Raw genomic sequence first — 27,523 nt, forward strand, 5'->3', positions numbered from 1 at the left:
CCCTTATGTATCATATCATCAGCAAACTGATATCTGGACTTCTTCCTTCCAATTTGTATCTCTCTGACCTCCTTTTGTTGTCTAATTGCTCTAGCTAGAACTTTGAGTACTATATTGAATAGATGGGAGAGAGTGGGCAGCCTTGTCTAGCACCTGATTTTAGTGAGATCGTTTCATGTTTCCCTCTATTTAGTTTGATGCTGGCTATTGGTTTCCTGTATATGGCCTTTATCATGCTTAGGTATGGGTCTTGAATTCCTCATCTTTAACATGAAGGGGTGTTGGATTTTGTCAAAGGCTTCTTCAGCATCTAATGAGATGACCATGTGTTTTCTTCTCTGAGTTTGCATATATAGTGGATTACGCTGATGGATTCTTGTTTCCTTTTTATAAGACAGAAACTTAGCCCCACTTCCTAAGGACTACTTTCAATGCATCTCATAAAGGTGTGAAATTTTACCATGTAAATCTAAATATTTTCTAACTTTTCCCTTTGATTTTTACTTAACCTCTGAGTTACTGAGAAATGCACTACTTAGCTTCCAAATCGCTGGGACTTTCTTTCCCTGGACATCCCCTAGTACTGACTCTAATATAATTTGACCACAAAGAAAGGTACGTTGGAGACTTTTGAAGAATTTGCTCAGTAGTTCCTGAGGGGAGAACGCTACACGTGACAACTGGGTCAGGCTGCTGGTGGTGGTGCTGTGGAGGTTTTCTACAGCTTCACTGACTGAGGTCTGCTTGCCCCATTATCCACAGGAATGTAGAGATGCCAACCACCACTGCAGACGTACTGCTTTTCTCCTCCATTTCATCTGTTTTCCTTTTCCTTTTCCTTTTCCCTTCCCTTTCCCTTCCCTTTCCCTTCCCTTTCCCTTCCCTTTCCCTTCCCTTTCCCTTCCCTTTCCCTTCCCTTTCCTTTCCTTTTCAAAACAGGGTTTCTCTATATAGCCCTGGCTGTTCTATGTAGACCAGGCTGGCCTCGAACTCAGAAATCTGCCTGCCTCTGCCTCCCAAGTGCTGGGATTAAAGGTGTGCATCACCACTGACCAGTGTGCTTTTATATTTAAAGTGGACTGTTCTTTAAAAATAAAACACAAAGTGAGGAGAGCTCTATATTCACCAAAGTTAGCAACACTGTCATAATGTTACTGAAGCATTCCAGATTATAGAAATATAACACCAAAAACTAATTCTTGCAGTAAAAAAAGAAAGAAGCTATTAAGGACGTTATTTGATCAACTGATAAAAATAGAATACAGATGGTAAATTAGATTTAAAAACAATGTACTGGGGAAAGATACGTATAGGGGGACAGATGATATGGCAAACTGGAAGACATTAACAATAACTGAATTTGGATAAAGGGTATAAAGCTGTTTTCTTACTATTTTTATTTTGTAGCTTTTCTAAGTTTTAAATTATATCCCAAAGAAAGGCATAGTTTTGAACAACCAAACCAGCATGATCTGGATCAAATCTCCTCAAACAAAAGGGTGCTTACCCACTTGCTAGCTGCCCCTCCTCCTTCCCATCTTCCCTCCCTCCCTCCCTCCCTCCCTCCCTCCCTCCCTCCCTCCCTCCCTCTCTCCCTCCCTAACTGCTTTTTTCTCCTTCTTCATTAGGTTGCTAGGGTCACACATACTTCCAGGTGGCCAACTTCAGTGGTCGCTCCTCACTCCTGCTACCTGACCTGGCAGTTGCACTTAAGAATGGCTGGCCACCCTCTGCTACATTTGCAGCTAGAGCCATGAGTCTTGTGTTTTCTTTGATTGGTGGTTTAGTTCCAGGGAGCTCTGGGGGTACTGGTTAGTTCATATTGTTGTTCCTCCTATGGGGTTGCAAACCCCTTCAGCTCCTTGGGTACTTTCTCTAGCTCCTTCATTGGGGACCCTGTGCTTCGTCCAGTGGATGGCTGTGAGCATCCACTTCTGTATTTGTCAGGCACTGGCAGAGCCTCTCAGGAGACAACTATATCAGGCTCCTGTCAGTGGAATGCCAGGACCAGGAAGTGGGAGAGGGTGGGTTGGGGAGCAGGGGGAGGGGGAAGGGGATAAGGGATTTTTGAAGAGGAAACTAGGAAAGTGGATAACATTTGAAATGTATATAAAGAAAATATCTAAATAAATAAATAAATAAATAAATAAGAATGGCTGGCCCCGCTCTTCATAAAATACTACTCCTCTGGCTTTTCAACCAATATTCATGATTTTCCATCTGTCACTCCAAAATCCCCTTTAGCCTTTCCTCATCCCCATCCCAATCCCACCATTAAGTTCTTAGTCCGCCTATCTCTGTCCACGCAGTTTCATCTCACACGTGATTTTAAAACTCATCTACCTCCTTATGGTCTCCATTTTATTTTTTCACCACAGAGTTCTCCTGAGTTCCATGTGCAAACACTCAGTTAATCGGATGTGGATTAAGACTTCTGAAATTTAACATCCTAAAACTCCTAACTTCCTAAAACATCCTAAATTTCCCCCAGCCTCAAACAGTCAATCATTCCCTTTCCTCCTATTTCAGCCTTACGCTTAATCCCCCTGCTCAGGTCAGCTAACAGCATCCGAGCCATTGTGGGGCATTCCTGTGTTCTAGTGTGTAGGAAGCTGAGACAGGAAATCAAGATTTGAGGCCACTGTGGGCTACATAGTAAGACCCTGTCTTTGACAGTTAATCTGGATTGTTCATTCAAAGGGATTTGGAGTTGCCATGGAAACTCAGCATGTGTGTGAGGGAGCACCTAGATTAGCTGAATGTGAGTGGTGCCACTCCTCTGGCTGGGGCTGGGGCTGGATAAAGGAGAGAAGAAGAGTAAGCATTCACTGGTCTCTCCTTCCTGGCCATGGAAATGTCTCCAGCCACCTCAAACCCCTTCCACTGTGACTTTCTGCAATGAAAGACTGTACCCAGGAAACAGGAGCCAAAACAAACCGTTTCCTCTCTAAGTTGCTTTTGTGAGGTATTTTATCACAGAAACAAGACAATCAAATTGTTCAAACCTCCCCCCACACATGGAAAATGACAATGGAACCATCCCATGGGTGTTAAATTACAAGTGACACTTTTGCCTTCATGTTTTTGAATGGTTTAAAATTTCCTATTATAAATTCATCATGCTTGTAAATTAACGAAATCAAAAGGAAAAGAACTCCTTGATAAGACAGTAGATGTCTCAGTTTAATTTATGTTGTTATGATACAACACCCCAATGACAAAAGATCTGGGGGAGAAAAGTTTATTTTAGCTCACTATTCCAGGCCACTGCTGCCATGGCAGACTTACAACAGCTCGTCACATGTCGCCCACAGTCAAGAACAGAAAGAAGGGAATGTGTGCCCGCTCTATGCTCAGCTTGCTTTCTCTCCTTACACAGTCCAGAGCCCAGCTCATAATGGTGCTGTCTATATCAGCGTGGATCTTCCTATATCCAATAACCCAATTAAGAAAAACACCTCACAGGCATGCCCACAAGTGCCACAGTCACCGAGACTCTCTTTCTTCGTTGTGTCAAGCTGACAACTAAAATGAACCACTGCTGTGAATAAGAAGGCGCCTCTGTGCCACCCGCAGTAGGAGATACTATGGAGAAGTCAGTCTGAGAAGGAGACCTCTCCACCACTGCCTCAGCCAGTGCCAGGAAACACACAAAGCATACTGAACAATTGCCCCAGCAGGCATCAGTATATCTGGCAGCCAGGAAGAGTCACCTAGTTACAAAGGTCAATCCAACCAGCCAGGCCTTCCACACTCTTCAGGGCCCCACTTACACAGAATTCCACACGGAAACAGCAGACATGATGGAATTGGTTGCTGGCCATGGGAGGTTCGGGGCACAGACTAAGGGAACATGAGTCTGCACAGCAGGAAGAACATAATAATGCAATCTGTGAGTGACTGGCATCAGCAGAGATGACCACAAAACCATTCGAGGGGGGAGCAGAAAGCATATCAATCCAAGCAGGAAGACACTGAGGTCACAGCATCTCCTACTGCCGTTCACTTCTCTTACTTTTAGTTTCATTGGTACTTTTCTACTACGCTTATTCAAGTTTCCCTTTCTGTTGCTTTGATTAAAAAAAAAAAAAAATGCCCCGACAGAAAGAACTTTAAGGGGAAAGGGCTTTCTTCAGCTTATAAATCCAGGCCATGGTTTATGGCTAGGGGGAAAGGCAAGGCTAGAACTTGAAGCACCCAGCCACAGGCAGAGTCAAGAGCAGAAAAAGAACGAATGCTGGTGTGTGCGTTGAGCTCAGCTCACGCCCTCCCCTTACACAGGCCAGGATTCCCAAACTCAGGAATGGTGCCACATAGTGGGCCAGGTCTTCTCACATTAATATAATCAATGCCGCCGCCCCACGCCCCCCATGACATGCCCATGTGCCAATCTGACTTAGACAATCCTTCATTGAGAATCTCTTCTTAGTTGGTTCTAGTATATCAAATTGATAATTACAACTATCATACTTATATGGTTTTGGCTTATAACTTGTCTGGATATAACTTCAATGGCTCATCAGATGGCTTTTCTGAATATCTGGGTTTTTCATCATGTGTCTAACCCACATATTAACCCTCTGCCACCTGTAATCCATTGTCTTAGTTAGGGTTTCACTCCTGTGAACGGATACCATGACCAAGGCAACTCCTATAAGGGCAACATTTAATTGGGGCTGTCTTACAAATTGAGAGATTCAGTCCATTATCATTAAGGCAGCATCCAGGCAGGCATGGTAGAGGAGCTGAGATTTCTACATCTTCATGTGAAGGCTGCTAGCAGAAGACTGGCTTCCAGGCAGCTAGGTCAAGGGTCTTAAAGCCCACACCCACAGTGACACACCTACTCCAACAGGGCCACACCTTCTAGTAGTGCCACTCCTTGGGCTAAGCATATACAAATCATCATACCCATACATTAATACTTTCCATCTATTCATACTTATTTCATATACTATATTCACACTTATTCTCTCATTCCCCCTTCCAAATATCATTTTGCTACTTAATTATTAATCCTTTGGCTTTAAAAAAGTATTAAGTATTATTAACGATTAACTTATTTCCTGACCTGGTCCTCAGTGCTTCTGCTTCTAAACCAAGTTAACAAAAAGAGTTCTGCCAAGTCATTGTATCTGTTACTGCTTGCTTAAGTATATACAGTCTATCTTATTATCCACAGCCCTGTCTGAGAGCCTTCATTCAGAAGTGACTTTTTTCTTAAAGTTTTAAATTTCCTATTTAATCACTCTTTCAACAACAAAAAAACAAGCATACTAGTCCTTCTAGTATCTCAATTACAAAGCAACAACTTCTCAATAAAGCTCTAAAAGCTATTTGATCAGTATAGGAAGAGAGTACAATAATCCAATCAAAATGATAAAGGAAAACTACCCGTTAGGATTTGCTGGTTGATTTTACAGATTCATTTTGTCAATGTCCATTTGGAGAGACTGCTCTTGCAATCAGTTTTGTGAGATGCTTTTCAAAATAATAGAGGGCCAAGATCAATAGAGTTCAGACATGGGTAATTTGGATCTTTGTTTGCGGGAGAAGGTTAGTTCCTTGGCTTTTCAGTTTTAATTTTAATTTTAATTTTAAAATCTTGTCTTGTTGTATTCATTGAGCATTGTTGAGTTCTAGCTTTGTGTTTATAGATATCCTGCTAAATATAGGAAAAATATTCCTTTTCATTTGGTGGATTCTGATTCATCCGTGTCACTCTACTGAATAAGCGTCTCAAATGCCATTGAATGTGTCTTCCCAGGAATGACTATCCTGTCTTCTGTATACTGTGATTCTGAGAGGTTAAGGATGAGACAAATTTGAGTATCAAAAAATGACAGATTCAACATCTAAAAGCCTTGATATGCTAAAGACTACTGCTTAAAATTTGCAGTGTAAGTATAAATTCTGATCACTAGCTCCACCCCCACCCCTTACCCCTTGTTTGCCAAAAGAACATGGTGAATAGATGTCAGAAATCACATGTTTCAGGCTGGGTGCTGTGCCTCAGCTAGACTAATATGCTTTTATAGTTTAAAGTTATTTTCACTCCTTCGATCTTTAGAGAGTACCATAGGCATATCTGTAGTCAAAACCTGAACAATATCCTTAGATGAATTATGGATACTTTTGCATTCCTTGTTTATATGATTGGCAGGCTGTGGATTATAGTTGCACTATAATCTTAATGGCCCTCAACTTGATTTCCCAGAAGACCTTACTCGAGAACAAGAATAGGAGCCTGAACTTCAAATCAACTCCAGTAAACTTCAGAAGTGACGTTTTAAAGTTGACTATTACTGCAGTTATATACTGGGCCTATCCATCAATTGTGGTGGCTTCTGAAGACAGTATTCTCCTCTTGGAACAGTACACAGGTCATGTCTGGTGCCCTGAACACCTAGTGGTTTTTAACCTCTAGGTTAAAAGCCCTACACCTCCAGTCCAATGGAGATATTTGGATAGCCTTGCAATAAATCTGTAGATTGTCTTTGCTGGTATACCCATATTTACAATGTTGATTCTGCCAATCCATGAGCAAGATGTCTCTACCCTTCAGCTTCATCTTCAATTTCTTCTCTGTTTTAAAATTTATAGTGGAGAAGTCTTTGTTTTGTCTTGTTTTGTTTTCATATTATGAATGAGATTGCTTTCCTGATTTCTTTCTGAGTGCGTTCAATATTTACATAGAGAAAGCTACTGACTCTTCTCCTTTGATTTTGTATTCTACTACCTTGCTGTTTGTCACTTTTAAGAGTTTTCTGATGGAGTCTTTAGGGCAGTGATTCCCAACTTTCCTAATGCATCAGCCCTTGACTTCAGTTTCTTATGTGTGATGACGCCCAACCATAAAGTTATTTTTGTTGCTACTTCATGAATGTAACTCCGCTACTATTATGAATCATAATGTAAATATTTTTGGAGATAGAGGCTTGTCAAAGGTGCGGAAAGCCACAGGTTGAAAACCACTGCTTTAGGTTCTCCTCATCTACAGATTAGCATAATGTAAGTTGTTTCTTTCTTGTATCTCCTTCAGTTCCTTCTCTTGTGTGACTCCTCCAATGCTTAAATGGCCATACTAAATAAGAATAGAGAATGAGAATACACCCCTTTTGGGTATATTTCTAAAAGACTGTGAATGAACATACCATAGAAATACCTTCACGTGATGGCTATTCTTGGTTGTCAACTTGAATACATCTGGAGTTAACAATAATCCAAAAAAAAAAAAAAAAATGGAGGGCACACCTGTGAGGGATTTCTGCTTAATTTGAAGTAAGACGATCCGCTTCTAATCCAAATCTTGAAGTGGGAACACACATACCATTAATCTGAGCTACACATTCTCTATATATTCTATTCTATATTCTATTCTGAACTATACACATAAAGAAATGAAAGAAGCCTTTTGCTCTTTGCTTGTTTGCCCTTGCCTTGCTAGCAAGTCTTCTCTTTCAGTGCCATTAGAGCCTGCATCTTCAGGGTTCCAACAACTACTGAAGACTGTTGAGACGCCTAGCATCATGCACTGGGCAACTTCTGGATTCTTAGACTTTCTATTATTTATAGCCAGCCATTGTTGGATTAGCTGGACTACAGCCTGTAAGTCATTCTAATAACCAACCCCTTTTCTCAATATATAGATAGATAGAGATTCATTCTATAAGTTCTGTTACTCTAGAAAATCCTGACAAATACACTACATGTAATATTTCTTGCACCACCACAATCACAAAGATAGGCCACTGTCCTGTGTGTCTATCCACCAAAGAATGGATGAAGAAAATGTGGTATATATACACAATAGTTTTATTCTGCCATAAAAGAATAAAACTATGGTGTTATCTGAAAAATAAAATGAGGGTAACTAGAGACCATTAAATTAAATGAAATAAGCCAGGCATATAAAGACTAATTTTCTGATATTTGCAAACCCTAGAATTCTTTATAGAAACATAACCCCCCCAACACACATGCACACATGTGCACAAGCACACACGCGCACACGCGCGCACACACACACGTACGAATGCACACACATGCACATGGCAAAAAAATTGAGAGACAGTAGATTAATGGGGGAGGACAAAAGTCAGGCTATAGGAAAAGAATGGAAAGACAGCAAATATGGTCAAGATTCACTTGAAAGAAATTATCTTCATGAAACCCAATATGATGTATAACAAATGTACACCAATAAGGAAAAAAAGAAGAATTAACAGGCAACACAATGGGAAAGAGGAACCCTGGGTTGTTGCTGGTGAGAATGCAACTGATGCAGCCACCATAGAAAGAAGCAGAGGTTTCTTAAAGCCTGAAGCTAGAATTTTCATGTGGCTAAGCTGATCATTCCAGAGAGCCTTGTGCATCCCTGCTTACTGCTGAGCTGTCAACAAGACTTCAGAAATGGAACCAGCATAGATGGCCATCAAAAGATGAATCCATCAGGAAAATTTAAAACACAGTGGGATTTTATTCAGCCATGAAGACAAATAAAGTCATGGCATTTGCAGGAAATTAACAGAACTACATGTTAAGTGAAATATGCGAAACTCAGACTAACACTCGCAAATACGAAACTCCGACTTTAATTCACGTATTGGTAATAAAAATGGAAAGGGACATGAGAGTGAACGAAGACATCTTAAGTGGGTGTACAAGAGTGGGATTTGTGTGTCAACTGTGACACAAGCTGGAGTTATCTCAAAAAAGGAGCCTCCCTTGAGGAAATGCCTCCATGAGATCCAGCTGTACTGCATTTTCTCAATTAGTGATCAAGGGTAGGAGGGTCTGTTGTGGGTGGTGCCATCTCTGGGCTGGTATTCTTCGGTTCTATAAGAAAGCAGGCTGAGCAAGTCAGGGGAAGCAAGCCAGTAAGCAGCATCCCTCCATGGCCTCTGCATCAGCTCCTGCTTCCTGACCTGCTTGAGTTCCAGTCCTGACATCCTTTGGTGATGAACAGCAGTGTGGAAGTGTAAGCTGAATAAACCCTTTCTTCCCCAACTTGCTTCTTGGTCATGATGTTTGTGCAGGAATACAAACTCTGACTAAGACAGTGAGGAAGAAAGAAGAGAAAGTTAAAGAACTCATAAGACAAGAAAGCAGGGTGGGGTGACATGGAAGGGAACCAGCAGTGGGGGAGGGGGAGGGAACTGTGATGAGTAAGGACAAACGTGTGTGAAAGCACTATAATGAAACCCATTTGTATACTAGCAAATTTTCTTTTCCATTCAAAGCTTTTTTTAAATAATGAGACACAACTACATGTTTTAATCACATTGTTCTTAATTTTAACTTTTTGACCATCTACTAAAAAAATATTAACTTTTGCATTACCAGAAGTGTTGGGGTTTACTGAAGACATCACAGCATCCGCTTCTATCTAGAAAAGAGGAAAGATTAAGAGAACATGAAATTTTATCAGCTGTTTCAAAGTACAAGTTCTGAATTCCTGGGCTAAGGGAAGACCCGTGTTTTATGTGAAGCCAACTTTATTGAACATAGTAGACAATAACTTTACTTAACATTATGATCGCCATTTTTCTTGTTCTTTAACATGTACAACAAATATAGATCTGCCATAAAGGTCCCTAAATTTTCATTCCACTGACCAATAGCTTAAATATATGAAATCACTTTGGCCATCTTATATAGATTATAACCTAAAATCTTTCTGCTTTATTAAAAAAAAAACAAGTAGTTGTTACAATAGCTTTATTATTCAATTTTCCTGATGCTAAAGATAACCCAAGCCCGGTGTGGAGGGTTCATTCCAGGTGTAATTCCAGCGCTTGTGAGACTAGGGCAGGAAGAGAGACACTGAAGCCAGCATGAGCTACAGAGTAAGAGCCTATTCATAAAAGAAGGCAATATAATAAAACAGCAACACATGATCTGTGCAGAAACGTGGTGTGTACAGCTTGCTAAGTTTAGTAGATGCCACTGTTAACCGTTTGGTCTCTTCTAGAGGATTGCTTGTTTTTGCCTAAACAACATAAAACACTGTGGTGAGAACACAGCACTTGTAAAGAAAGCTCTGAGACCTGCTTCCAGTAAATATTCACACGGACGCACTTCCCTCCCATTGGTGATAGGGGCTTCATTGTACGCATTAAGGAAGCCAAGCCTTGACGGTAATTGACTTTTTTTTTGCTGCTGCCAGTCCTGAATCTTCCATAATCTTGAGTCCCTGCACCTCCCTGGCTTCCCTGTGTCCCTTTCCCAAGGATCCTAGTCCATCTTTGTCACGAACTCCCCACCCATCTTTAAACCCAGGCTTCCCCAGAGCTCTTTCCCTGGACTGGTGCTGTTCACAGCCTGCAGAAGCTTCCCATGGAATGGCACTTAGTCTTCCAATTTGAGCTACCCCTTATAAACTGAGGCCTAAATCTCTTTCCAGTCCCACCCCCTCTCTACCCCAATGAGGTTCCTGTATTTAAGAGGTAGAACCTTAGAACTCTATATAGTATCTAACAATCAACTGTACAGGGAACACCAATTACCACCTCAAACTCAATTTGCCCCCACCCCGCCCCGCCTCCCCCCCCCCCCCGTCTCCACGGACTCCTCTGAACCCACTTCCATCTGGATTCTCTCCACTCTTTTACCGCCAGCACATCCAGAACACCAGGGCATAGCTTGTCTTACGGCCGCAAAGGGCTCCTAGATGATTCATAGAATGTTAACAGAGCTTCTTCAGTATAAATGACACATACAATAGCTGCCCACCCATCTTGCCCCCCTCCTTGCTGTTTGTTAAATACCTTCTCTTTCTTGATGTGTATCGGTTTGCTCTACGCTACACAAAAATGAAATTGCTTCAAAGCAGAGAGTGTACTCGTTCACCTTTACATCTACAGCAGCTGGCAGATACTCCCTTTATTAAACAGATTAAATAAATTTCATTGTGCAAACACCAATGTATAACTGAGTTATTATATGTCTTTTACGAAATGATATTGTGGCGTCATGGTTGCTCAAAGTAACAATTCATATTTAACTCTTCAAAACACATTCTGTGACAGGAATTTTTTTATATGTCTCATCTAATTTGCTGACTTCCAGTCAGTATTTTATATATTCAAAAACTGTATTAAAAATTGAAACTTGCCAGACGTGGTGGTGCACACCTTTAATCCCAGCACTCGGGAGGCAGAGGCAGGTGGATTTCTGAGTTCGAGGCCAGCCTGGTCTACAAAGTGAGTTCCAGGACAGCCAGGGCTACACAGAGAAACCCTGTCTCACCCACCCCCTCCCCAAAACTGAAACTCTAGCGCTGAACCTAGTCTAAAATTTAAAATACGAGAAGGCATACATTGGACATTTCCTCTCTGATAAAAACTCCTCTCTGGCAAATGCCTGGCAAGTGTATAGGTGATTTACTATGGTTGGGCTTGACTGTTTAGAGACCCATAACCAGTTAAATATAACATTAGCCTAAAAAATCAAACATGAGGGCCAGTAAGATGTCTGAGCAGGTAATGCCTGGTAACCTGAGTTACCCCGAGACTCGCATAGTCAAAGGAAAGAAAAGACTCCCATCAGTTGTCCTCTGATGGCCGCAGACTCCATCATATATGCCCATACGCATAAATACGGTAAATTCTTACAACGACTTTACAAAAACCCTGTAAACCCTCAACCCAATACGCAAAGTAAAAGCTGTCACATTTCAACCAGCGTCGCACATTACCACTGTCCCTGTCATAAAATCCTCTACCTGGCCTAAAGTTAAAGTAAGTAGACTCAAGGGGGATAAAAAGCAAAATGAGACAAGCTATCTTTCCAGGTGAGCCCAGGTTAAATACGATGCTTTAAAACATCCACAGCCTGCTCAGGTCACCTGCCTTGGGACTCCAAGTGAAAAGATTGCAGGTTAGCAGAGCTGCCGCAATTTCAGAGCCAGTCCAGGCTGCACTCTGATCTCATAGCTGGCCTCTCAGGAGCTAAAAATCTCCACCCACTCCGAATCCACCCCGAGCTGTCTGCAAACCGTATTGGGGGAGGGGGGGGGTCAGGGATATATTTATGGTGGAGTTGTGCATTTAAGCACACCGAAGGGCACAGACATGAGGTATCACAGAGTCCCTGGATACCCCAACTCAGGAGGAGCAGGAGAGCCCTAACTGTGAGTTCTGGGGAGAGGAGTTTGGGGGAATTCCAGGCAGACTTGAGTGCTACTTCTGCTTGATGGTTGTGTTTACTCTTTTGTATTTGGACAGTGCCTTGACTCTGATTAGTTCCAGTCCGGCAGCTTAACAAGAATGGATCTGTCTCTAGACTGCTTATAACAGGCAAGCAGAACAGCAGCACAGAGACAGGGGCAAATAGGAAACTATCATACTAAAACAGAAGGTTCACTGGGGTTCAGCTGTGCTCTAATTACTGAGGAGGTGTGCAGCGTTTTCAGGAAACTAACAGCCAGAGTATTTCAAGTCCTCCCTCCACAGGGTGGACCTGTGGAACTCAGGGAACGTGTAGAAGAAACAGGGTGGAAAGAGTAAGAATCAGAGGAAGTGGGGGTAGTGACACGCAGTGCTGGCTTCTGAGCACCATATGGTTTCTGCACCATTGAATTCACAACAGCTGTGATTACATGTACAAGACTTGGCCTGTCGAAACCCTGCCAAGGAAGGCAGAGGGGCTCTGTAAGGTGCCCACCTTCTTCTGTAAACCACCCTAAGGAAACTCACTGGGCCACAATCTGCCTGCCTGCCTATCTGTCTATCTACCTACCTACCTCTCTAAAAAGAAAAAAAAAAAAGAAAGATAATTAAAGTCAAATGTGTACATCCTGAGGCTTAGCAATTATATTTCTTCTAAGGATTTTGGTATCTTCATTTCTTTGTCATTGTTCTAAAATGTTGTCTCATTGTGTAGTCCAAATTGACCTTGAATTCCTGATCTATCGAATGCTCCCAAGTACAGCAATTACATATCCACGATTTATTCACACACACTCTCTCTCTCTCTCTCTCTCTCTCTCTCTCTCTCTCTCTCTCTCACACACACACACACACACACACACCCAGAGGCACATGTGCGCATGTATTCCACAAAAGGCATGATCTATGGGTATATGTAGATATATTGTACAACTGTATCTTAAGATGGTAATGTTGTGCGCTTTGGGTTTGTTGCTAAGTGGAAAATGGATGTTAAGATAAAACAGTATGGAACTTTTGTAGAAGATTGTGCCTATCCCTGTATGTAGAACAATACAGAAGAAACTGGTTAACCCCTGATAAGTGGGACCCTAGTCTAGTGTAAAGGAGAAGGGATCTTGTGGACTGTATGAACATATTACTTTTACCAATTAAATAAAGCCACCCAGAAACTTTACTATACGCATCAGCTAGCCGGTGGATTCTTCCTCTTACAAGACCACCTTCCCCTCTCAGCCTCCCCCTCTCTACCACCCTATATTTCTTATAAATACTCGTGGAGATGTTTGTTGCCTCAACTGGCATAGATACCTAGTTTGCACCTGTTTGGGCCTTTAAAGGTGGGGAGGGGTTTGCGGGGAATTCGGTGTTGGAGACATTTTAGGCTTATAAATCAGAGATTTGCTCTACAGATATCACAAAGTACTCCTGGCCAGTTTTCTTAGGATTCATATCTACAGCATTATCCACCCCATCTAAAGAAGGGAGAAGAGGAAGGGAGAGAGAAGCAGAAGAGGGGAAGAGAGGAAACGTTCTAACCTTGGAGGGTTTGTACCCAAACAGCATTACAATCGCAACCTTAAAGTCCTCTCGGCTTAGGTAGCCTTTGTTGTGTTCGTCGCATGCTTTAAATACCTAAGGAATATTAAACATCTACAGTTAGTAAGCCAGAAACCAGAAACACAAACATCTTAAACTCAACCTGGTTGTGGAGCTTTCAAAATGCGGTTTCAGGACTCTAGTTTTAATTCTCAAGCAATATAACCGCCGAGTTAAAGATTTCCCTCTGTCCCCTCTCCCCAAAGTTTAAGGAACGTGACCATAGTTTAAGGGGCTGACAAATCCATTCCTCTAAACCGCTGGAATAAAATGTACGCGAAAGCTCAGTCCTGGGATTGGGAAGGTGATGGGACGGATGGGAGGTCGACGTGATTATCCGTGGACAGTGTGGTGGGCGGGGAAGTGATCAGAGTCCTGCAGCGATGCCAGAACCGGGTTGAGGGAGACCCAAGACGGGTGACAGAAGTGGCCCTGGTCAGGCTTAAGTCTGAACTCGGGTCGCGCTCCCACACCTACTTTCACCCATTTCCTGCGTTCTGAGGCATTTGCTTCGCCTGCTTGCGGCCTTGCGCCTGCCTCTGACAGGAACATCTCCACCGACACGGAGACCAAGCCAGGCGTCTCCTCCGCTGCAGCGAGAACACAGACCAGCCACTGCGGCCTCGCCCACCACCGCTGGGACTCAACTTCGCCGCGCAACTCCAACGTCTCCTCCCATTGGCCAGCCTCCGAGCCACTGGCGTTGATTTCGTACTGTCATTGGTTAAAGGCGCTGTTTAACGACGGGGCGGGGCCTCAAGGCCCGCCCCCCAGACCTTGGCCCCGCCCCTACACGATTTTCTTGACTCTTTGAGAGCTAGTGAGGAAGGTCTGGTACCTCTGGGCTCTCTTAACTCGTTTTGATTGCTTTCAGGCTCTCTCCCAAATTTACAGTAAACTCTCTTTTATTATTCTGACCCGTGTCATTGCTAGGTTTGGCAGGAGACACACGAGGAATGTGAAAATAAAAGCACACAAACACAAATAATGAGTGAACACCAAGATTCATTTTTAAATTACAAGTCTTTGGACGGCCTTCGCAGAGCAGCTGCTATGTTTATTTTCGCCCTCTTGGTAACCCTGGCGCGTAACACTGTGTCTAGGACAATTAAACAGAATGTCCCGTTTTTGAGTGTTTACACAGAATTGATTATTCAACACCCCCCCCCCCCGCAGGCGATGCCTGACGTGAGGCTGACTTAAGGAACAGCACAAGAATCCCATACCAGACATCTTTATAGAAGATGAGAGCCGGGCGTGGTGGCGCACGCCTTTAATCCCAGCACTCGGGAGGCAGAGGCAGGCGGATTTCTGAGTTCGAGGCCAGCCTGGTCTACAAAGTGAGTTCCAGGACAGCCAGGGCTACACAGAGAAACCCTGTCTCGAAAAAAACCAAAAAAAAAAAAAAAAAAAAAAAAAAAGATGAGGAATACCCTCTACCCTTCTGGCAAATCAGTGAGATTGACAAGAACATGACAGTTTCAAAGGCGAAACCTTCAAAGGAGGTTCTGAGTCTGATGGGAACTCATTTAACTTTTTATCTAGCAGTCGATTTTAAAGTCTGAAGCAGCTGCCTTTTTCTTCCGCTCACCCATCTCCCAGAGCACGCCGCTGTCTTAGCCTCGAAAGCCTGAAGCTGCCTAAAAGCATCCCCAGAATGGAGTCGTTGTTTGCAAATTAACTATGAGAGAGAAGCTAGCCACAGCTTTCTGTTCCTCTCTTCTTTCAACAGGAAACTAGCAGAGAGTGAGGCGCCCACTTGGCTCTTTTCTGGTCCTCTTGGTCTCAGGCAAATGAGGCTGTCTTTAGGACCCAGCGGGGGGCTTCCGGAAGGGGAAGCGGCTGGCTAGCCAGGCCGCGGCGCCCGCGAGTTTGAACTGCGCGCATGCGCATGCGCGCCGCGGGGCGGGGTCTCGGCGGCGGCGGCGGCGGCGGCGGCCTGGCGGGTCAGGTAGGTGTCTGCGGCTGCGGGCGCCGGCTCGGGGCGGGCTCTGGCGGCGGCGGCGGCGGCGGCGGTAACTCTGCGCCCGCCTTCCTCATGGCGGCGCGCTGGCCGTTGCCGTCAGATGTGTTAATGGAAGGCCAGCAGGGCTCGGTGCAGACCGCGAGGAGAGCGGCGAGGCCGGGGTCCTTGGGCAGGGTTCCTCCGCTCTGAGTCCCGGGAGCCCCGGACCCTGCGCTCCTAACCCTTGGGACGCGCTGCAGAGCCGCTGGCCTTCGCTCCCTCCGTGGGCCATGCTCCACACCAGGGACACTGCTGTGAAATAGGGCTGTCTTAAGGTTGAAATGAATCCGTACGCTTGGAATTGTGTCCGGGCAGAGCTGAACGTCCGGGGAACATTGGCAGCTTTACGATTTGCTTACTGTACCCCCAAATTACTGCTCCTTGACCATCGTCAGCACCCCACAGCCCAGCTCCTGCAGAAGCGTCCTTATCGCCACGTGTGCACAAAGTTTTGTTGCATATGATCATTTTAAAAGATTAGACGGGCCAAGGCACTCTCACTGGGAGTTCCATTGTCTTTAGAATAAAATTCGGCTTTTAACTTGCCTTGCTGTCCCCACCCCTTCTTTCTGGACCATTCCTGTGTTACAGTTCGAACCTAGCTTCCTCCTCCTGGCCTTCAGCAGGTTGGATTCCATCTGTTTGGAATGTTTCTCGACTGCCTTTTAGCCCGCGGATTCCTTTCCCTCCCAGGTCTCATGCTACGCCACAAATGATTCCAAAAAGTTATCCCTGTAAAATGTAGTGAGCATCTGTAGTCATCTTGACTTTTAGGCTTTTTATGTGTTAATGTATGCCTTTCACCCTGAAATTAAATCTGTCTGGGATAGAGGCTTTATATTGTTAACTCTTTATTCCCGTTCTCAATTCTGCTTACTTCTGGGCTCGGAGGAAGGACCACCTTGGAGGAATCTGGTGCCTCTGTCTTAAATGTCTGAGGAGTAGTGTCTATATAGAAGAAATACTGAGTCTGCTCAGCCAGCCGGGCAATAGTGGAAGCAAGGTTCTAAATGGAGTGCCTTTTTTTTTTTCATCAGCTGTGTGTGTGTGTGTGTGTGTGTGTGTGTGTGTGTGTGTTTGTACAAACACCTATACAGGCAGTTTCCGACTGTCTTACCACAGTTGCGCTCTGCCCTGTTCTAGTGAGTCAGACTCTCACAGAACCTGGCGGCACTTTTCTTTCTGGGTAACTGGCCAGTGAACTCTCAGACCTCCTTGACTCTATCACAATGTTGGGGTCACAGGCACAGGTATTATGCTGGGCTTTGGAACTCATGGCAAATCCTCTTATCCACCTCAAAGCTCTAGCCCTCCGTGCATATTTTTAAAAGCCCTTAAGGAAATTTCTGATGACATTCTGAGTTTGCTGTCTGGTGAAAGGATTCCATAAGATTTTTCCCCCCATCTTGGTGCAGTATCCAACACTGCCAAATTCCATTGCCTCGCCTGCCTTTAGTTTATATTTATTCTCTTTACACATATGCTGTTATTTTCTTCATATTTATTTGAATCCACTCCTATGTAAATACCTTTACAAAGTAGACTTTATTTTGCTGTGATAGCTGTAATGGAGCCATAAGCTACATTCTGCTGACAGGAAAACAAGCGTTACAGGTGCCTGTGGAAGAGTCCGGGGCCCACTGGGAGTTCAGAATCAAAATGTAAAGCATTTTTTACAACTCAGTTTTCTCCTTGATTTAAGTAGAGACCAAATTGGAATTGGAGGGGGGTGCTGTCATGTGCTCAGTCGGTGGCAGGCCCCAGTTGCTTCCACTGTGGGAATCACTGCTGCTTTGATTCCAGGCTGGGACATCGGTGGGTAGAGGGGGTACACCTGTATTCTCCTTCTTTCAATGTCCCTTACTGCTACTGTGACTTTGCACTTCTGCTATGCTAGGCACTGCCTGGTGAGATAGAAAATAAACTGTGGAAAGGAAGCCGTGGGGAGTGTATCAGGCCGGGCTTTGGTTCCAAAAGCTCTCTGGCATGCTGGGACCCTGGTCCTGTTCGAGGGAGCAGTGCAAGCGGATGCTGACCAGATCTACTCTTCCACATTAGAAGCCATTTCCTACACGATCTTGACATTTACATCTCAGCAGCTCCTCTCCAGCAGGAGAAGGACCTTGTTTTCATAATGAGGTTGGTAACCTGGTGGGCAGAATGACAAGGTACAGTTTCATTAGCTATTTCCTTCCATGGTAAACAGCCCTCCAGCATAGTTTTGAATGTCAGCCATCTCCAGACTTAAAGTACGTGTAAAGCCTGGACCAAACAGGGGGCTTTGCTTTCTGAGAAATGTCTTTTTCAAAACTTCATTTCTGTTTATTTTACCAGCTCATTGTACATTATTGGTAGGGGTGCCCCACCCTGCCCCCCAATGTGGTTTTAGGAAATGCAGGCAACACTAAAAACTACAGAAATTGTCTGAAGAGTTTAGAGTTACCAGAGAGGTTGCTCAGGCTTTTCGAGGTTCCAAGATGCTGACTTACTGATACAGGCCATGGTCCTTGTATTCACCTGGGACGAGATGGTGAGCATCTCTCTGGATTCTGCAGACTGTGCTCCTGGCAGCAGCCAGCCTCTGAATGATAAAGATCAGCATGGTGTCTGTGCAAGGATGACACACGAGTTTGTGAAGAATTTCTTATGTTGGGAAGGGAGAAAACCGATTTGGTGGAGCACACCTAATCTCAGCACCGTAGACGGGGTGCACACGCCTAATCTCAGCACCATAGACGGGGTGCACACACCTAATCTCAGCACCATAGACGGGGTGCACACGCCTAATCTCAGCACCATAGATGGGGTGCACACACCTAATCTCAGCACTGTAGTCAGGGGAGCTGGAAGAGTGTACCCAGAAAATCTGGACTACAGAGCAGGATTCTGACCGGAAAAAAACAGGAATCTACAAACAGCTTCTTTCTCAGACTGGAAACAGAATTCTCACCCCAACATCTGAGATCTACTCTTTGCTTTAGCATGAAGAATAAATGTAGAAAGTCCCAGTATTTAATTTGTTGTTGTTAGTTGGTTGTGGTCTTTTTTTTTTTTTTTTTTTTTTGGTTTGGTTTTGTTTTTAATTTTTTGTGCGTTTGTATATGTGTTTATGTTTCTGTGGGTAGTACATATGTACAGGCCAGAAGACCTCCTGAAGTGTCATTACCCAGTCTGCCCCTTTTTGTTTGGGGTTTTAAAATTTTAATAAAAAATTAAATTAGCATATAAAGTGTTATTTACAAACAAAGCGTGTGTTTTAGTAAATCCCCATATACACACACCTCGCATCCTTGTCGCCTCTGTTTTCAAGTGACATGTGTCTTTTGCCCTCTCCCCATGTTAACTCACCACCACTCCTTAACCTGTCTTTGTCTCCTCTCTAGTTTTTTTTAGGCTTTCTGTACTTTTGCATCTGTTTTTACACAGACATACAAGGAAAAGAAGACCTACATTTAATATGAGAGGCAACATATGATTTTTGACTTTTCTGAGTTTGAGTCACCTCATTTAATGTTACATTTACCAGATCTATCCACTTCCTAAAATCTTCCTTATTTCATTTTTCTCTGCAGCTGAGCAAAATCCCATTGTGTCCATGTGACCAACCTTCATGATCCATTCTCTTACTGACAGGTGTCTAGGCTGGGTTCATTCCTTGCTATAGTCAATACAGTATCGGATATATATGCTTTGTGTGTGTGGTTTTGGGTTTGTTTGGGAGGTGGTTTGTTTGTTTGCTTGCTTGCTTTTTGTTTTGGTTGGTTGGTTTCACTGGCTTGGAAATCACCAGGGAGACTAAACTGGTTGGCTACTGAACCTTAGGGATCCACCCATCCCTTGGCAATCTAGTCTCTGCCTCCATAACACTGAAACAGTAGCTAAAGAGATGGCTCAGCAGCTAAGAGTAGTTACAGCTCTACAGAGACCTGAATTCGGTTCCCAGCATCCATGTCCAGATAACATAAAATCACCAACGACTCTAACTCTATGAGATCCAAGGCTCTCTTTTGGTCTCCTGGGGTAGGTATATCATAGACACAGGCATTCACATAATTTTCAAAAATTTTATTGACTTAGTTTTGAAACAGAGTCTCGCTAGGTAGCTCATGATAAGCCACAAATTTACTATATTATCCAAGCTAGCACAAACTCAAAATCCTTTTGCCTCAGCCTTGAAATCAGGGGTGAGCCACCATACCCAGCCTTAGGACTCTTAATTGAAGATTCTGTTAGTAGGTTCCTTACCATGTTGATTTAAAGTTTAAGGAAGCTAGAATTATCATCCAGAGTTGTTCTTTACGTGGTTCTTTTTAATTCATAAGATTAAGTAGTCCCTTCAGAACAAATTAGGTCTGCTTAAATAGGTCTATCCACCGACCTCTAGAGTCTAGAATAGTGGGTGTGCATTAAGATAAAAAGATACAAGCAAGTTAAAACAGAACAAATAAAAAATAACCTGCACCTGAGCTCCTTTAAGGACGTGTGTTGCAAACTGCTCTGTCCGCAGTCTGCTTGTCACAGCTTGGGTAGCTGGTTTAGAGACTGTTGAGGAAAACACCTAAGCTAAGTTCTCACAGCCTCTAGAAGTGAGTTGGACATCGTAGAAACTGACACAAAGCTTTAGAAGGCAGATGCAAGGGTTCAAGCTGCATATAGCGCCGGCGGTCATCCTTCACTGCAGGAGCAGGCGACCCCTCTGCAGCCCCCACACTTTGGCTGTCAAGTGGTGTGCAGGCCAGTTGAAGTTAAGTGTACCAATGAGCTGTGAAGGATGTGAGGATACGTCCTGTGCTCTCTGTGTAAGAGCTCCTTGGAATATGTAATTTACAGAAGAGACCTTGTGTGAATCAACTGGAATTAACTGAAGAGATTGGTTTAAGAGAGAAATTGTGAAAAGTGATCAATACCTTAAAAACAATATTTTTTTTTAAAAAAGCTTGAAATGTGTGTGTGTATTTACTTGAAAACCTGGTGTAAGATCGGGTGTAAGCTTTCCTACTTGTGGGAGTTTTTAATTGCTGAGAGTTGCAAGGTCTGTGGTATATTGCTTTTTATCTTGGTTTACCCAAATCATACGACATCATTTTCAGCTGTGAAGCAAGCCTCGATGCCCAGGCCATAGGAGCACATACTTCTGAATCTGTATTGCAGTTTTCCTCGGAGCTTTGTATTCATCTGTCAAAGGCAGCACATTAGGAGCTGCTGGAAAACCTATTCAGACCTTTCCCAGTTAGCGGAATGAATTTTGCAGTTAATGCCAGAAGTACATATATCCTCTATTTCCTCGTCTGAGCAGGAGACTGTAAATCAGCCCAACTGTGTGTGAGCTGGAACTAAAGTATGTGGCTTTGGTACAAATCCTTGCCTGCAGGTTTCAGGAGCCTGAGTTCTGGCGTGGACAGTAAGCTAATGATGTAAAGTTAGTTAGCCCCTCACAGCAGTGCTGACGGACTGCGCACACGGCAGGCACTGGTCATTCGCTTTGCCCCTCACGCTTGGCTAAGCTAATGCAAATGCCTGGCTTTATTCATCACTTGAGTCTTGTGGGTGCCTGTACACGAGGGAAGATAAATTCATAAATTCTACTTTCACTCTAAAAAATTGAAGTGTGGGCCAACAAGATGGCGCAGCAAGTTAAAGTGCTTGTTGCTAAGCTTGACCTCCTGAGTTCAATCTCTGGGACTCACGTGGGAGAGAAAGGGGACCAACTCCCTGAAGTTGTTCACTGACCTCCAGTTGTACTCTTCCCCCAACAAATAGATATTTATATTTGAGCCAGTAAATTGGTTTAGTGGGGAAAGGTGCTTGCCGCCAAGCCTGATTCTCCGAGCTCAGTTCCTGGGCTCCATGTGGTAGGAGGAGAGAGCAGACTCCTGTAAGATGTCCTTTGACCTCCATACCATGCCACACACATACTACTCCTCCAACATATACATGTCCATATACACAAAAGCAAGTCTAATATTTTTTTTAATTAATGGCAAGCTTGCCTAGCAAGCACAATGCCTTAAGTTAATTCCCAAAACACCAAAATAAAATAAAAAATGAACATGGTCTGAATTACTCTTAAAAGTTCCTTAAGATGGCCTTAACCTTACCTGCCTTTCTGTGGGCTTCTAGACCAAGTCTAGACTGAAAGACAGCAGGAAGTAGAAGGTGGCTAGGATTCATCATAAGAGATCATGGTGTTGAGTAAGTGGCCCAGCCTCTGGTGACAGAAGTGCTGTGTGTTTTGCACTCTCCCATCTGACCCAGAATATGAGAGCCATGAAGTTGTGTTGCCAGTTGCCTGATGAATGGGAAATAATGCTTTCGTCATTCCTTTTCAGAAGTATAATGTCCCAAGAAAGCAGCTACGGGAAGTGGACAATATCCAGTAGTGACGAAAGCGAGGATGAGAAGCCCAAACCTGACAAGCCATCAACATCCTCTCACCCCCAGGCTGGGCAGGGAGTGTCGAAGGAGCCCACATACACCTGCTCAGAGGCCCGCAAGGCTGCACACAAGAGACAGATCTCACCTGTGAAGTTCAACCACACAGACTCGGTGCTACCCCACAAGAAGCAGAAGAGTGACTCCCCGGAAGGTCTCGGCTGGTGTCTCTCCAGCAGCGATGATGAACAGCAGCCAGATGTGACACAGCAGGAACAGCCTAAGAGAGTGCTGCCTCAAGAGAAAAAGCATGTCTCCTCACCCGATGTGACTACTGCCCAGAAAGTTGTGGATAGAAGCCCTCCTGCCAGCCTTAGGCCCCAAAGGGCAGACGATGAGTATGAGACCTCAGGGGAAGGCCAGGACATCTGGGACATGCTGGATAAGGGGAACCCCTTCCAGTTCTATCTCACTAGAGTGTCGGGGATTAAGGCAAAGTACAACTCCAAAGCCCTCCACATCAAGGGTAAGAACAAGGGATTTTAGGAGCTAATGAGCCATTTCCCCCTCGATAAAGCAAGGGGTACAGCTTAGAAAGAACCCATCTTAACAACCGGGGATCAGGGGGTGGTGGGAGGTAGTTTGCCCTGAGTGTGTGTGTGTAGATGGTTCACTCAGGTCGGTGGCATTCCTAGAGTCTTCCTCAAAGCCCTATAGCTCAGCCCCTGGTAGTTCTTGGCACTGTGCTTAGAGTTGCTCAACGTTTCAAGTAAAGGTTAAACTTGACTGGTAGTTCTGTTAGGTGCACTAAGCTTCACAGTGGTTCAGTGTGGTTCTGGGCCAGCAGCTTCAGAGTCATCTAGATCTTGGAAATGCATGTTCTCAGTCCAATCATAGTTTGATCAAATCAAACTCTTGTGGGTCAAGGCTGCCACCTATGCTCTCCCTCAGCCTCCAGAGAGTGGCAATGCCTCGTGATGTTTGAGAACTCCCACTTGAAAGCCTGGTTTTGGTTCCTAGGACAAAGAAGCAAAAATGAGTGCTGCTGTACGCAGGCTGACACGTCAGGTATGAGGCAGAGGATGGTCTCAGGTGTTTCTCTGTATCCCATGGAAGAACAGCGGAGCATGTGGACTCAGAGGGCACCGATCCCTTCCTTTGCCGCTCGTTGGCTCTGTGGTTAAGACAGTATGAGGTGGGAATTGAGAACGGAGCAGGTGTGTGAGGTGAGCAGTTCATGCGCAGTACGCAGGTAGACACAGCGTCATCCCCATGCAGTGAGAGACACAGTAAGCATTCTCTCACTGCAAGCACCGCATGCAGATAGACAGAATTAGCCACACTTGAATCCCGTTCTTCTTGTATCTAAATCCATGCTATTTGATGTACTGAGCTAACACGAGCCGTAATTATAGGTCCTCAAGATCTCATGGAGGACAGTGGCCGTCCAGTGAATCCTGGAGAGGGGCAAAGTTGAAACAGCTAGAGGTGCAGACAGGGCCAGCTGGAGGACTTCATTATAGCTTATCTCCTAACTCCGCTGGAGTCTCAACATGAGGAATTTCCCCACTGGTCGTTTTTGTTCTTTCAAACTCTTTGTACCTAAGAAGTTAGCTCAATGTCTAGAGAATAGGAAGTCCAAGTGACCGCCAGATAAGTGATCTAGCCCACTTCCCTCTCAGAGGCAACTCAGTAGGTACCAGAAACCTAGAGTGAGACATCCTGGCTCAAACCTTAACTCTGACCCTTCCGGTTGAATGGCCACATTCTTCTGAGACTCCCCTTATCCAAACAAGAAGAATAATACCTTACCTCTAAAACTCCCTGGAAAGATTAAGGTCATCCGTGGGAAGTGCTAAAAACAGCGCCTGCCCCTAAGAAGCCCTGTGCAGGGGGAAGAGAGTGTTGATCGTGGCATCGGTAATAAACAGCGCCCTTCCTATCTGTCCAAAATCAGCCAAAGTCAGGCTTGAGGGGAACCAAGTGGAATGTCCCCAGAGGTGACCTGCAGTGCTAAGGGTGTGAATGTTCTCTTGTGGAAAGCAGGTGCCCTCTGGATGCAGGGGAGCAGCACTGGGGACATAGGTGGTACAGAAGGAGGTGAAGATTCAGAGCTCCTGGAAGAAGACTGTGTCATGATTGGCATAGTCACAGAGCCCAAAGCTGAGCAGCCATCCAGGGCTTGTGTTTAGATTGAAGCTCTGCACTCTAATGTGTTAGAGTGTGTAGTCAATATTAAGTAGCAGATTTTAGAATTGCCTCATGGGTCTTCTGGATAATTACAGCCCAGCCCTGTCGTAGCTCTCCACTTAGTCTTTTCTTGGCTGTCACCAGCTGCTGCTGGGAAGGATGCTTGGTATGTTATGAAATCTAGAGGATTCTTATCTACAAATCCATTTGTCTTGTCGTTGTAGATATTTTATCCCCTCTGTTCGGGACACTTGTCTCTTCAGCTCAGGTGAGTTTATGGTAAATTGTGTTTTCTTTGGGTGATGAGAAACAGACAATTAAGCAACTTTATAAGAAAATATGACAGCAGATGGCTTCTCGGTCTTATACAGTGTCCCCTAAGCTGACCACTAACAGGCAACACCTGACTCTTGATCAGGCCACAAAGACTGGCCAAGAACTCACTATGCATCCTCTACCTGAAAAACCTTGGGAGATACTTCCAACCTCCCGGAATACTGGTGTGGCCTGCTGTGGGAGGGCGGGTGGCATGGTGAAGACCAAGTCAGGTTTGCATTGCTTTAGGAAAATGATCCTCTGCAGCGAGCGACCAGAGGAGGAGTAGAATTGATGACTACTTCTGCAAGTTCTAGGGCTCTTGACACACCGAGCTGGACCCTTGGTGCTAAGAAGTCATCATAAAGGTCCCAAAGCTTAAGGACTGTCAGGAAAAAAGGGTCTTGTTCCCCAAGCAAGCAAAGATGCCACCTTCCTGTAATGATGGGGCCTGATCTCTGAATCAAAGCCAAATGAGGTGCATCTGCATTCTCTCTCAGCTAGACTTGACCTCCTGTGCCCAGGATTGGCCATGCTTTAAGAGGAGGCCTCCTCTTCAGTAGAGACACTGTGGAACCTGTGGATAGTAGGTGCTAATTATAAACAAGTGAGAGTCCCAGGCAGGCTGGGAAGTTGTGTTGAAAGGAAGTGACCTTTCCTGAAAGTCCCAGGATCCTTATCTCTGTGACGTTAGGGAAGCTTTGTAATCCTGAAAATAATAAGAAATAACGTAGTAACACTGTTGTGGAATAGAGATGTTGTCCAATTATGTGCAGCTAATATCCTTAGAACCTCTTTGGGCATCTGGTTCCATCTGTGCAGATTCCTTTAACCAAGTGTTCGTCAAGATGAGGTTTGGGTTGTCTTTTGCAAGCTGCAGCATAACGGACTAGGTTTACGAACACTGTAGCATGTGGTTGCATGAGAGATTCTTTCTGTTTAATAGCAGTTCTCGTGAGGGTACCTGTGGCTGACTTACTTTTCTTTATCCCCATCTAGTTTAACTACTGCTTTGACGTGGACTGGCTCATAAAGCAATATCCACCGGAATTCAGGTGAGTCCTGGGATGCCAGACAACCAGGCAGTGCTGTCGAATGCGAGCCTTGCACTTCGCAGACTTGCCGTCCATCTTTCCTCCATATTTCACTTGACATCATTGTAAGCAAAACGTTTGTTTTGAGAGAACAGCATTTTAGTGTGTGTGTGTGTGTGTGTGTGTGTGCGCGCGCATGCAGGCTTGAGTATTGATCTTCAGGAGCCATCTTCTCCTTTCTTTTATATTTTATTTTATTTTATTTATTGTGTTTTTTGAGGCAGGTTCTTTTGTTGGCCCAGTCCCAGGGGTCTGCCTGCCTCTACTTCTCCAGCCTTGGGATTACAAATGTACACCACCATGCCTGGCATCTTTTACATGGGTTCTGGAAAATCAGACTCAGGTGTCCATGTGTCCAGTGCTAACACATACCAGATGAGTTACCCCCTCTGCTGAGAACAACACGTTTTACCTAGTCAATCACACACATTCTTTTCATAGACTTAAGAATGGTTCACTTGGCTCTGTCTAAAAGTAAATAAGGACAAATTCCAACTCAGTGACAGGGCTTCATGGGCAAAGTTAATGTGAAGGAACAGTTGGGTCTTGTGGTATCTAGATGTGTGCATATGACCACACGGCTCAGCACAGCAGAGCTCTCCTTTCCTAGTGATTCCTCCAGAACTGTCTCTGGAGTTAGGAAGGGACCGTGACCTTCTTTTACCCAGGCTAAGGTGGCTTAGAGCTTCATTGCCACCTCTGGCCACCCTTTAGCCTCCTGTGAAGCAATGCAGCCGAATACAGTGACACACAGCTGTCTGTGTTCGCAACACAGACTTGTGCAGAATCCCTAACAGTCAGTGGATGGAGGAAGACACTGAAAAAAAGAAAAGATGAGTTCCAACTTCATCAAGTCCTTGGTGTGTTTAAGGCATCAATTGTGCAAACCTTTAGAAAGTATAATGTACAGATTGTCCCAGCAGCTTTGTCACAGAAGGGCTTATATTTGACCAAATAAAAGGGCAGTTGATGTAGTTGCATATTAACCAAAAACTCAAAATAACAGTAGCTTAAAAAAATAAATCTTTCCAGCCTAAGCAGCAAACAGTAGGTATCTGTGGTTTAGGTGGAGTACCAGGGCTTTTCCTGTGACCTAGCTACCCACCTCTTCTATCATTCTGTCCTACCCCCCTAGTGTTTGACTTCAGTCTTCACAGTTACCTTAGGGTCCAGGATGACAGCCTACGCTCCAGCCCACTTGTCTGTGTTCCCGGTAGAAAGGAAGAGACAATAGAGAGGATTCACATGCCGTCTGTGCCACTCTGAGATGTTCTGACTGGTCCCGAGTCTCTTTTCTGTTTTGTGGATCAGAGCTCAGTCACATGACACTAGCCATCTCTAAGAATAGATGTGTGGTCTTCTAACTGAGCCCACCTTGTCTTATGTGGGCTCGGGGCTTTGCTAGGAAAAGAGAGACTGGATATATAGGGGCAATCTGGTCCTTGCCTCCAGCTCTCTTGGCAGTGTGTTCCTCGGGTTTACACTGCTGTTTTCTGGTCCTTTTCCCTTTGTTTCAAGGACCTTGAAATCAAATGTCACCTTTCCACAGTATTGACAAAGTGTTGCCTATAATTCCTTTAGTGCTGCTTATGGGTTGAATTGATGTTTTGGATTTCTAAGCCTTAGTTCCTCTGCACGAGACTGTATTTGTACGTCGAGTCTTTACAGAAACCATGAGTCAAGCTGCAGTGAGCTCGCTAGGCAGCCACTAATCCAGCATGCTGGCATCCTTATAAACCAGAAGAAGCTGAACACAGACAGAGGAGACTGAAAGGGGA

The 27,523-nt window shown here is 44.4% G+C and overlaps 2 protein-coding genes across 2 annotated transcripts in view; one reads left to right on the forward strand and one right to left on the reverse strand.

Moving 5' to 3' along the window:
- Positions 1 to 14,404, reverse strand: part of Efcab11 (EF-hand calcium binding domain 11) — a 171,735-nt gene extending 157,331 nt beyond the window's left edge. The window contains exons 1-3 of the mRNA XM_021179442.2: positions 14,247 to 14,404; positions 13,710 to 13,805; positions 9,343 to 9,388 (exon numbers count right to left, since the gene is read on the reverse strand). Coding sequence (XP_021035101.1) covers positions 9,343 to 9,388; positions 13,710 to 13,805; positions 14,247 to 14,321 — 217 coding nt within the window. The 5' untranslated portion in view covers positions 14,322 to 14,404. The remainder of the gene's footprint in view (positions 1 to 9,342; positions 9,389 to 13,709; positions 13,806 to 14,246) is intronic.
- A 1,256-nt stretch (positions 14,405 to 15,660) lies between these two features.
- The window catches only part of Tdp1 (tyrosyl-DNA phosphodiesterase 1), a 67,900-nt gene continuing 56,037 nt past the window's right edge, over positions 15,661 to 27,523 (forward strand). Inside the window, exons 1-4 of the mRNA XM_021178876.2 lie at positions 15,661 to 15,720; positions 22,104 to 22,672; positions 24,561 to 24,604; positions 25,651 to 25,706. Coding sequence (XP_021034535.1) covers positions 22,111 to 22,672; positions 24,561 to 24,604; positions 25,651 to 25,706 — 662 coding nt within the window. The 5' untranslated portion in view covers positions 15,661 to 15,720; positions 22,104 to 22,110. The remainder of the gene's footprint in view (positions 15,721 to 22,103; positions 22,673 to 24,560; positions 24,605 to 25,650; positions 25,707 to 27,523) is intronic.

The sequence above is a fragment of the Mus caroli genome, unplaced genomic scaffold, assembly GCF_978045245.1.
Source record: "Mus caroli unplaced genomic scaffold, Mus_caroli_1 scaffold_14, whole genome shotgun sequence".
Classification (NCBI taxonomy): domain Eukaryota; kingdom Metazoa; phylum Chordata; class Mammalia; order Rodentia; family Muridae; genus Mus; species Mus caroli.